The sequence below is a fragment of the Schistocerca cancellata genome, chromosome 1, assembly GCF_023864275.1.
Source record: "Schistocerca cancellata isolate TAMUIC-IGC-003103 chromosome 1, iqSchCanc2.1, whole genome shotgun sequence".
Taxonomy (NCBI): Eukaryota; Metazoa; Arthropoda; class Insecta; order Orthoptera; family Acrididae; genus Schistocerca; species Schistocerca cancellata.
Window position 1 is genome coordinate 210,473,384 of NC_064626.1, and position 12,485 is coordinate 210,485,868.

The 12,485-nt window shown below is 38.1% G+C and overlaps 1 protein-coding gene across 3 annotated transcripts in view; it reads right to left on the reverse strand.

Annotated features, from left to right (window-relative positions):
• Positions 1 to 512: 512 nt before the first annotated feature.
• Positions 513 to 12,485, reverse strand: part of LOC126169153 (cytoplasmic dynein 2 intermediate chain 1) — a 164,823-nt gene continuing 152,850 nt past the window's right edge. For all 3 annotated transcript variants that reach the window (XM_049920620.1, XM_049920618.1, XM_049920619.1), the window contains one exon: positions 513 to 2,305. In XM_049920620.1, the coding sequence (XP_049776577.1) occupies positions 2,183 to 2,305 (123 nt within the window). In that variant the 3' untranslated portion in view covers positions 513 to 2,182. The remainder of the gene's footprint in view (positions 2,306 to 12,485) is intronic.

Below are 12,485 nucleotides of genomic sequence, written 5' to 3' on the forward strand. Positions count from 1 at the left end.
TAGGTGAAACAAGTCTGCAATAGAAACACATGGAGAAACTCTAATAAAATATCATAAACCACTTAACACTTGTTTAGTTATAATAACAGGAATTCACTCCAAACTGTAAATATGAAGCCGATACTGTCACCTTAGTCAGAATGAAACAGAAACTACTTAAAGAAATGGGTGATCAAAGGGAAAAACTAAGAGAATATCAAAATACAACATAAGAGAACTTACACATGTGGTGCACAGCCTCTGCACACTGGATGTGACTGTGGGCTGGTGACAGCCATAACTGAAAGCAAGATATGGTATCAATAATAACTACCATCTTGTACTAAGGTTACAAAACCGTGCATTCTTTGTTTCCAGGTATATAAGATAAGTTTGTTATTCTATTGTTTATTATTTCTTTGTACTCCACCAGATGTTTGCTGTGCTAAATGCTGATTCATATTATAAGTATGTACATATTATAAGAATGTACAATTACTGAAATGGAGTACACACACATTATAAATGCTTGATTTTCTTTTTCGTCAGCCATTACATCAACATATTTTACAAAATGTACACTACAAATACACCAATTTCTAAGCAGACTATGGGTCTCATCTAGCTTCACTGCTTCGGGCCTCTGATGGACTTAGTCCAACACTGATCAGCAATAACACAAATACTGGCTGTGAAAGCCTGCTATCTGCAATTAAATTCATCTTGTCAACAGTCTTGGTCAGTGTATTGTCATTATCACAACTGCAGCCTGAAAAGGCACCAGAGCCATCTCAATTTGCAATGTGAACCACCAGAGTTAGTGCACACTGGTCATTCATCTTTTATGGTTTCCAACAGAGACTTTCTTATTTGTCAGCATCCTTACAACATATCAGATGATTTTGGCAATACTTTGCCCCTATTGTTGACACCTGAAGACTGATGCTATGAGTCAAGATCGGCTGAGCATACTTCAACTGCACATGGAGGTCAAGAACTTCTTCATCTAATGCCCCAGCTATTGGACTTGCTCCACAGGCTCTTCCTATCCATTTTCACGGTGTGAATGTGCAGTGGTAGTTAATTCCTATTTGCCTCATGGACAGAAAGAACTTCACAAATTGAAGCTTGAACCGAAAGCCAGAATGTGATGATGTTTGATACTGACTAATGGCAAATGTACGCAGAGCCATTTGTCATGGAATTTGAAAACTATATTGCCATCTGGCACAAAACTAAAAAACACGCCCCCCCCCCTCCAAAATTACAGTTTTGGGTAAGCTTTTGGCTGGCCTGGTTTTCAAGCTTTACTGCCACAACCAGGCAGACACCAGCCTTTTTGAACAACAGTACTGGTGTTTCATAGGCACAGTGACCCATGAAGGAAGGCCTAGACTATCAACATCACCTTCTTTAAGACGTCTTCCTGGCGACTATGAACTGTGTATCTACCAAGTTAGAATGTACCTTGAAGATGGATGAATCTGTGTAATGAAACTCACAAATCTTTATTTATAATAATAGTATCCACAAATTGTAATGTGCAGTTGGATGCAGAAACAGTTTTTGCTTCTGCCTCAGCATCAGTTTTCGATTTGGATATAATAAGGTAGTCATTGGTTCATTCATTTCTACAACACACATTTGTCAGGAGACAAAAAGGTAAAAGTTTTTTTTCCAAAAATAAATATATTCAGTTATAGTATCAATATTTTGTGTTGGTGGATAAAGCCAAATAGACAAAAAGAACTGTATTCAATATATGTGGATTCCATTACAACTCATAAGTGCATGGGGAACCTGAATGCATGTAAGGCAGTTTTAATGGAACACATCAGTCTTTATCAGACAACTGGACTATAGTTTTCTTTTTATAAAGTTCATTGTTAATAACAACTTATATAAATAATGTGTTCTGATATTACATTCAGATTATATACATATAAATCACATGTATGATATCCTACAAAAATATCATGGATACATACTCTGATGTATTAAATTTCAGGTCACAATCTCGTTCAGATGCAATAACAAAACTGAGAAACATGTGAGTGTCTACTGGTCCAAAGGAAAACTCTGACACAATATTCATATAAATGCATTCATATTTACAAAATTAAATTATATCTACAGTACATGATTTTCATATGACCAATACCAACAACAAAATATTTGTGTTTGGGACCAGATCTAATTCATATTAGAAGATACCAGAATACCTCAAAAAGTTGTTAATTTTATCTCTAAAATCATTCTGAGAGTGATTCCAAAATTCTTTTCTCAACTGATGAACTTCCATGGTTCCATCCTCAAATGACAGGACCTGCAAAACATGATTGCTTGATATTACTTGGAACACAATGTGAATATTTAATTACTTAGCAAATTGTAGCAAAACTAAATAATCGAACTTAACCACCTAACTCCCCCACCATTCGTTTCCTCTTATACTTCCCTCTACCCTCAGGAACAGTCGGGTGAGCCATGCTGCAAGATTGATACCTCATGCCCGACTCATGAATGTGACTGTGGTGCTGTGATGTGGGGCTCTCTTTGGTTTGTTTAGAAAGAGCAGGATGGGGCAGTGCATGGGGAGAGATTTCTGGTGGTTGCTGGCACTCTGTTTTGGCTACAAGGTGCTCGGTACAGAAGAACTCTGGAGCTCGCAGGGTGAGTAAGGAGAAACAGCATAAACACGCCACGCTCAGTTGGCCTATGGCAACTTCTGTTTTCCAGATCTCACTGTTGGTGCTGGTTTATCTGGAGGAAGAAACCTTCCTGCTCCTGCACTTATTAAGAGTGAGTGAGTGCCACAATTATGCTCATGCATTGGTGGTTTTCCTCATATCTGAGTAATGGAGTGTTTAGCACATTTCTTGGAATATTATTTGGCAGCTTGTCCATTTGCCCTGTTGTGGTGCATCATTTTCTTACTTATTTTGACACTTGCGCACATTGCTTATTTAGTGCACCTTTGGTATGTTCATGTCGATCTAGCAATGCAATGCCTAGCCCCTCTCCTGGATGTAATTTGTTTTTGCTTTTGGCTTCTATTCTGTTTTATTGTATTCACTTGTTGACTGGATTTTAAATGTTATCACATTCAGGCTAGTACCCAATATATTTTTTTAAAATAATGTTTGGCTATTTGGGCCACCTTTTGGTATTTCACATTTGAATCTGTTAAAAGATGTAACCTCTCTTGAGACACCCCATTTTCTGAATTATGTTAAAAAGGGTGGTTGTAATATGCATTTCCTCACTTGTCTTAAGAGTTTTGATGTGTTCTAAAAGTCAGTTACAATTTGGTCCCTCATGGGCAGATCTGGTGCATGCCAGTTTTGGTTGATATCTCTGCTGGGAGCCTCAACCAGCTTTATGACACACTGTGTGATCATGTCTTACAGGCACCACTTTTGTCTGTAATCTGCCCATTATGTTTGGTATTTTTGTCTCTTATCGTTTGAAAAGTTAGTATTGTGTGTGTGTGTGTGTCTCTTATTTAGAGAAGCGTAACCTTGCTTATTACGATATTTGGACAAAATCATATCTTGAAAGAGCATCCATATTTAGTTATCTATCTTGTAAGTTTTAAAGGTTCTGTTTTATATTGTTTCTAATGAAATTGTAATTCCTTTGTTAAAACCATTTTAATTAACAATAATTGTATGGTGCTCAATTTGAATCTGTAATAATAATAATAATAATAATAATAATAATTTTGTTCCCCAATAAAATTAAAAATATTTAAAATGACAATGCTCAATTCCCCCCCCCCTCCCCCTCCTTCTCCCTCAAGATCCAGCCATCCTAATATGCTATGATAAGCACATGCAATGGTACAATAGTGCCATGCTACAGGGGATGTCACAGGGTGAGCATTTATATTTATGTGTGTGTGTGTGTGTGTGTGTGTGTGTGTGTGTGTGCGTGAGAAAGAGAGAGAGAGAGAGAGAGAGTCGGGGGGGGGGGGGGGGGCAGGGAGAGACACAAAATATTTAGACTATAAATGAGCAAACATCCAAAACCTACAGAAATTTTATGAGCTGGTACATGTGTCTATGCAACACACACAAATCATCCACAGGTGAGTAGCTCTCTCTTCTCATTTCATTCTGCAGTTAAATTGACCTTCCAAACCAAGATTCTACTGTCTCACTCATCATATATGATACTAACTAAAAGCTGTAACTTATAAATGTAACAAACAGTTTTAATCTAGTATTAACTTAATTTTAATACATACTCTTACACAGAGTGTCTCATTATGAAAATAATCTTAATACCATTGTTACTCTCTTTGCCTATCACTTATGCAGTTGTGAGAAACAAGTGGGGATGTGCTGGTAGATTATAAACATATCAGTCCATGAGCTGGAATACACCATCAGCTACAAAAATCGAAGATTTGATTTAAAGTTCTGGTTGGGCACACAGTTTCACCTTTCAAAAAAATACAATTCAGTGTACGTTAAGATGCAAATTCAAAGTTTCAATCTGCTGTGGATGATAACAAACCACAGAGGATTGTCAACATAAAAACAAAATGCACATGTACATACATATCAGTATAAGCCATTATGGCCAACAATGAGCAATGGAAAAAGAGTTGTTTCTTTGTAAACCATTCACATCCTCAGAAACATTGCTTATATCAGCTGAAACCACTAAAGAGGCAGATGAAATTTTACTCATTTAACACATTCCAATCAGGCTACAGTGACTGCTGCAGTCCCCCAGAAGGCATAAACTTTTTCAACATTTTGTGTGGTGCCTGCTTATAAGATGAAGTACAAAAGCAGATTACTGTCTGTTTCATAAATACTGAGGCCAATTTCAAAACCATCATCATCCCAATTTAGGAATGGGATTCAGCAAGCAGCTGGAGAATTTCATTATCAGTCAAACTGTCCATTTCATGATAAACTTTTGCAATCATGACAACTACAGAAGTACAATCCAATATTGAATGTAGGGGAACTAATCACACATGCAATATATTTTTCAAGTCACATAGCACTTGGTGGAAGCAGGGACATCCATCTAGTGACTCTCTGAAGTACTACAAGAGCAAGCAACTGGCTTTATTCCACCACTGCTTTGAAATTATGAATTCTGATGTAACACTTCGAGCACTGACTGTTAGGGAAGTCACAACATGCTTGTAATTTCTATGGACAGCGACCATGTGACACAACAAGTCATATTGGTGTATTAGTGTGATTCGCGTGTGTGGCTAGCACAAGATGGCTTTGCACCTCTCGCCTGTTGCAAGAGGTTGCATTTGTCACTGTTCAATGCCTCACTTTTGCTGAGTAGAGCACAGACCATGTGTGGGTTTCTTCATGAGCCTGTGACAGCAGCAGCCAGTGGCCGTTGAAAATATTTCATATAAACAAAGTTACTTTATAACTTTTGTTCATAGTTTGAAGTTAATTAAAGATATACTAACTCTCATTACAGCAATGAAAAGAGGAGATAAAATCTGATGCAAATGTATAAAATTTGTAATTTTAAACTAAATACACCAAGAGCATAAACAATTTTCACTCCTGAAGGTTTAAAATGTGAGTCATTAAATTCTAATTTACAGGCAAACTATGGTACTTAGAAATTATCATGATACATGTTTTCAAAGTAAAGTTTTAGTGCACTGCTAAAGGCACAATTGGAATTTCAATTAAATGTAGGTATAAAAAGTTAAAGGTCTGTCTGTCATAATGACAGCTGTGACTTTGGAGTTCAAAAATATTTCACATTCCATGTGGACTCAGGCAAATTTTACGCAGTTTTCAACTTAGTTTCTGGCACAGTCGCAGGACTTAGAATTATTCATGCTCAGTATGGACTCTGATGCTTTCGCAGTGTGCCACAGGAGTCCATGAAACATTATTACAGTTCCACATCTACCTGACTTACAGGATAATTAATTGTTGTATCAGTTTGCATGAGGATATTTTATCATAATTTGTAGCTGTGAACACAATCTGCTCTTTCTCCAGATGTTGTTGTTGTTTATTGTTATGGTCTTCAGTCTGAAGACTGATTTTATGCACCTCTATCCTGTGCAAGCCTCTTTATCTCCAAATCACTATTGCAATGTACATCCTTCTGGGTCTGCTTACTGTATTCATCTCTTGGTCTCCCTGTTTGATCTCCCCCCCCCCCCCCCCTAATACTAAGCTGGAGATCCCTTGATGTCTCAGGATGTGTCCTATCAACTGATCTGTTCCTTTAGTCAAATTGTATCACAAATTTCTTGATTCCCAATTCTATTCATTACCTCCTCATTTGTTGTGTGATCTACCAATCTAATCTTCACCATTCTTCTGCAGCACCATATTTTAAAAGCTTATATTCTCTTCTTGTCTGAACTGTTTATCATCCCTGTTTCACTTCCATACAATGCTACACTCCAGACAAATACCTTCAGAAAAGACTATATTCAATGTTAACAAATTTATCTTCTTCATAAATCTTTTCTAGCCATTGCAGTATAAATTTTATATCCTCTCTCCTTTGGCCATCATCAGTTATTTTGCTACCCAAATAGCAAAACTCATCTATTACTTTGTGTCTCATTTAATTTCCTCGTCATCACCTTATTTACTTCAACTACATTCCATTAGCTTCATTTTGCTGTTGTTGGTGTTCATCTTATATCCTCCTTTCAAGAGACTGTCTATTCCATTCAGCTGCTCTCCCATGTTCTTTGTGGTCCGTGACAGAATTACAATGTCATTGGCAAACCTCAAAGTTTATATTTCTTCTCACTGAACTTTAATTCCTACTTCAAATTTTTCTCTGATTTCCTTTACTGCTTGCTCAATGTACACTTTGAATAATATCAGGGATAGGCTACAACCCTCTCACACCCTTCTCAGCCACTGCTTCTTTTTCATGCCCCTCGACTCATAACTGCCATCTGGTTTCTGTACAAACTGTACACAGCCTTTTGTTCTGTGTATTTTTCCCTCAAGACCTTTAGAATTTGAAAAAGAGAATTCCAGTCAACTTTGTCAAAAGCTTTCTCTAAGACTACAAATGCTGTAAATGTAGGTTTGGCTTTCCTTAACATATCATCAGTGAGAAGTTACAGGGTCAGTATTGCCTTGGATGTTCCTATATTTCTCTGGAATCCAAACTGATCTTCCCCAAGGTCAGCTTTTGCCAGTTTTTCCATTCTTCTGTAAAGAATTTGATTTGTATTTTCTTAATCTAATAGTTCAGTAATATTCACATCCGTCACCATCTGCTTTCTTTGGAAATGGAATTACTATGTTCTTCTTGAAGTTGACTGTCTCATACATCTTGCTCACCAAATGGAAGAGTTTTGGTATGGCTGGCTCTCCCAAGCTATCAGTAGTTCTGATGGAATGTTGTTTACTACTGATGCCTTGTTTTGACTTAGGTCTTTCAGTGCTCAGTCATGTTCTTCACACAGTATCATTTCTCCCATGGCATCTTCATCTACCTCCTCTTCCATTTCCATAATACTGTTCGCTAGTATATCTCCCTTGTATACACCCTCTATATGCTCCTTCCACCTTTCTGCTTCCCCTTCATTGCTTAGGACTGGTTTTCCATCTGAGTTCTTGATATTGATACAAGTGGTCCTCTTTTCTCCAAAGGACTCTCTAATTTTTCTGTTGCCGGCATCTATCTTGCCCCTAGTGTTGTTGTTGTTGTTGTTGTTGTCTTCAGTCCTAAGACTGGTTTGATGCAGCTCTCCATGCTACTCTATCCTGTGCAAGTTTCTTCATCTCCCAGTACCTACTGCAACGTACATCCTTCTGAATCTGCTTAGTGTATTCATCTCTTGGTCTCCCTCTACGATTTTTACCCTCCACGCTGCCCTCCAATGCTAAATTTGTGATCCCTTGGTACCTCAGAACATGTCCTACCAACCGTTCCCTTCTTCTCGTCAAGTTGTGCCACAAACTCCTCTTCTCCCCAATTCTATTCAATACCTCCTCATTAGTTATGTGATCTACCCATCTAATCTTCAGCATTCTTCTGTAACACCACATTTTAAAAGCTTCTATTCTCTTCCTGTCCAAACTATTTACCGTCCATCTTTCACTTCCATACATAGCTACACTCCATGCGAATACTTTCAGAAACGACTTCCTGACACTTAAATCTATACTCGATGTTAACAAATTTCTCTTCTTCAGAAACACTTTCCTTGCCATTGCCAGTCTACATTTTATATCTTCTTTACTTCGACCATCATCAGTTATTTTGCTTCCCAAATAGCAAAACTCCTTTACTACTTTAAGTGTCCCATTTCCTAATCTAATTCCCTTAGCATCACCTGACTTATTTAGACTACATTCCATTATCCTCGTTTTGCTTTTGTTGATATGTCGTCGGCGAACCTTAAAGTTTTTATTTCTTCTCCATGGATTTTAATACCTACTGCGAATTTTTCTTTTGTTTCCTTTACTGCTTGGTCAATATACAGATTGAATAACATTGGGGAGAGGCTACAACCCTGTCTCACTCCCTTCCAAACCACTGCTTCCCTTTCATGCCCCTCGACTCTTATAACTGCCATCTGGTTTCTGTACAAATTGTAAAAAGCCTTTCACTCCCTGTATTTTATCCCTGCCACCTTTAGAATTTGAAAGAGAGTATTCCAGTCAACATTGTCAAATGCTTTCTCTAAGTCGACAAATGCTAGAACATAGATTTGCCTTTCCTTAATCTTTCTTCTAAGATAAGTCGTAAGGTCAGTATTGCCTTACGTGTTCCAATATTTCTACAGAATCCAAACTGATCTTCCCCGATGTCGGCTTCTACCAGTTTTTCCATTCATCTGAAAAGAATTCGTGTTAGTATTTTGCAGCTGTGACTTATTAAACTGATAGTTCGGTAATTTTCACATCTGTCAACAGCTGCTTTCTTTTGGATTGGAATTATTATATTCTTCTTGAAGTCTGAGGGTACTTCGCCTGTCTTCCTCACCAGATGGTAGAGTTTTGTGAGGACTGGCTCTCCCAAGGCCGTCAGTAGTTCTAATGGAATGTTGTCTACTCTCGGGGCCTTGTTTTGGCTCAGGTCTTTCAGTGCTCTGTCAAACTCTTCACGCAGTATCGTATCTCCCATTTCATCTTCATCTACATTCTCTTCCATTTCTATAATATTGTCCTCAAGTACATCACCCTTGTATAGACCCTTTATATACTCCTTCCATCTTTCTGCTTTCCCTTCTTTGGTTAGAACTGGGTTTCCATCTGAGCTCTTGATATTCAAACAAGTGGTTCTCTTTTCTCCAAAGGTCTCTTTAATTTTCCTGTAGGCAGTATCTATCTTATCCCTAGTGAGATAAGCCTCTACATCCTTACATTTGTCCTCTAGCCATCCCTGCTTAGCCGTTTTGCACTTCCTGTCGATCTCATTTTTGAGACGTTTGTATTCCTTTTTGCCTGCTTCATTTACTGCATTTTTATATTTTTTTCTTTCATCAATTAAATTCAATATTTCTTCTGTTACCCAAGGATTTCTACTAGCCCTCGTCTTTTTACCTACTTGATCCTCTGCTGCCTTCACTGCTTCATCCCTCAGAGCTACCCATTCTTCTTCTACTGTACTTCTTTCCCCCACTGCTATCAATTGTTCCCTTATGCTCTCCCTGAAACTCTGTACAACCTCTGGTTTAGTCAGTTTATCCAGGTCCCATCTCCTTAAATTCCCACCTTTTTGCAGTTTCTTGAATTTTAATCTGCAGTTCATAACCAATAGAATGTGGTCAGAGTCCACATCTGCCCCTGGAAATGTCTTGCAATTTAAAACCTGGTACCTAAATCTCTGTCTTACCATTATATAATCTATCTGATACCTTTTAGTATCTCCAGGATTCTTCCATGTATACAACCTCCTTTTATGATTCTTGAACCAAGTGTTAGCTATGATTAAGTTATGCTTTGTGCAAAATTCTACCAGACGGCTTTCTCTTTCATTTCTTACCCCCAATCCATATTCACCTACTATGTTTCCTTCTCTCCCTTTTCCTACACTCGAATTCCACTCAACCATGACTATTAAATTTTCGTGTCCCTTCACTATCTGAATAGTGATATATCCTTTTGAATTCTTATGTTTGTCCTCTAGCCATTCCTGTTCAGCTGTTTTGCACTTCCTGTAAATTTCTTATTTTTAATGTTTGCATTCCCTTTTGCCTGCTTCATTTACTGCATTTTTATATATCATCCTTTCATCAGTTCAATTCAGTATCTCCTGTGTTACAAAAGGAGTTCTACTAGCCCTCATCTTTTTACCTAGCTTATCCTCTGCTGCATTCACTATTTCATCTCTCAAAGCTAACCAATCTCCTTTTACTGTATTCCTTTCCTTTGCTCTTGTCAACTGTTCCTCTGAAACTCTCTACAACTTCTGGTTCTTTGAGTTTATTCAGGTCCCATCTCCTTAAATTCGTACCTTTTTGCCGTATCTTCCATTTGATATACAATTCATAACCAATAAATTGCGGTCAGAGTCCACATCTGCCCCTGGAAATGTCTTACAATTTAAAATCTGATCCCAAAATCTCTGTCTTACCATTATATAATCAATCTGAACCTTCCAGTATCTTCAGGTCTCTTCCACATATACAACCTTCTTTCATGTTTCTTAAACCAAGTGTTAGCAACAATTAAATTTTGCTCTGTGCAAAATTCTACTAGGCAGTTTCCTTTTTCATTCCTTTTGCCCAATTCCCAGTCCATATTCACCCACTACAGGGTGTCCCACATAAAACAGGTAGGCCTCACATAGTGGTTAATCATCTCTAGCTGAACTGCTTGTGAAGTGACAACAGTGCGTCAAAAGTTGGCTATACTGTGTTTCATTGGAGACTCAAGCACAGCTGTTTGTTTGTGTGTCAGTTGTTAGAAGATCATATCACTGTTGCAGAAATGGGGCAGTTTGCATTAGAACGGTGATTTGATATTGTGAAGTGTTGCATAGAGACAAGCCTCAACAGGAAATGTAAGGAAATATTTGAAGTGAAGTATCCTGGTAGGAAACTCCCCATGACCAGCACTATACAAGATCTGTACAAGAAATGGAGGGCTGTAAAATTCATTCAGAATGAGAGGAGGAATAGGTGACCGACAGTGAGGAACCCTAAACTACAGACAGAATTCGCACGGTAAAGACGTTATCGGAGCAAGCTGGTGTATCTGGTACATCATGTCATAATGTACTAAAACATATAAAACTAAAAGCCCATCATTTGAGTCTGGTGCAAGTTAAAATTGGAGGATCAGGAAAAAAAAAAAAAAAAAAAGAGTTCATTATTTTAACTAGCTGTTAACGTTAATGGCTAACAGTTACTTAGACCCCTTGCTTTACTTCATTTCAGATGAGGCCTGGTTTCACTTTTCAGGTTATGTAAAGCCACAGAATTGCAGATACTGGTTGCAGGACAACCCACATATTTTGCATGAAGAACCTCTCCACTAGGAGAAGATACTTGTTTGGTGTGTGTTGCCCGGAATCACATTATTGGCCCCATATTTTTCAATTACACCTTAAACAGTGCCAGATATCTAGAGATCTTTGACTCTTTCTATGAACAATTAACATATGCAAAGAAGCCATATACATTATCCCAACAAGATGTCCTCGCACAACAGATGAACTTAAACAGAACATTACTAGAGAAATTAACAACACCACACCCACTGAATTACAGCCTGTAGCTGTTACTGTCATCACACAAAACTGGCAATACCTGAATACCCATGGCCACCACTTCCAGCATTTACCATAAACAGGCAACTACATGTTTTTTTAATGTTACTATCATCTATTCTTTTTTTAGTTATTTCATTATCCCTTCAATCTCAGGTATGAGGTGTACCGCTTTTCTGTGGGATGCCCTGTATTTTTCCTTCTATTCCTTTTCCTGCTAACGAATGCCACTCCCCCATCACAAATACATTTTTGTCTTGAATAAAAATCTCTCACTGTACATGCCGCGTCAATTCAGGATAAAACTCCAAGCTTTCGACCACTACCTCCATGGTCGTCGTCAGGGCTAAAACTGATTGTCGTAAACTAGCAAGGCTCCCACTTTTATATGCAAAGGACGGGTTCTGATTGGCTGGAATACATCATAGCAACAGCGATATGGCATGTAGTGAAGTGGTGCCCTCTACTACCATAGATATAGTTTCTATCCCACGTTGCTTGCAGCACCATCCCTTGAATCAGGAGGTAAGGTGTGGAAAGTTTTCCTCTGCAATTTTTCTTTATCCAATGCACTCTTCCAGGTGTTGCTAAGTGCATAGCTGTTGTCTCTGTTAAAGTTATTATCGCTAAGTCTAATTTCAACTGCTTCCTGGATCACAGAGTCCCAGTAACGACAAAATACAGGAGCCAACGACATTGTAATTCTGTCAGAAACAGCAAAGGACCTGAAAGAGCAGCTGAATAGGATGGACAGTGTCTTGAAAGGAGGATAGAAGATGAACATCAACAAAAGTGAAACGAGG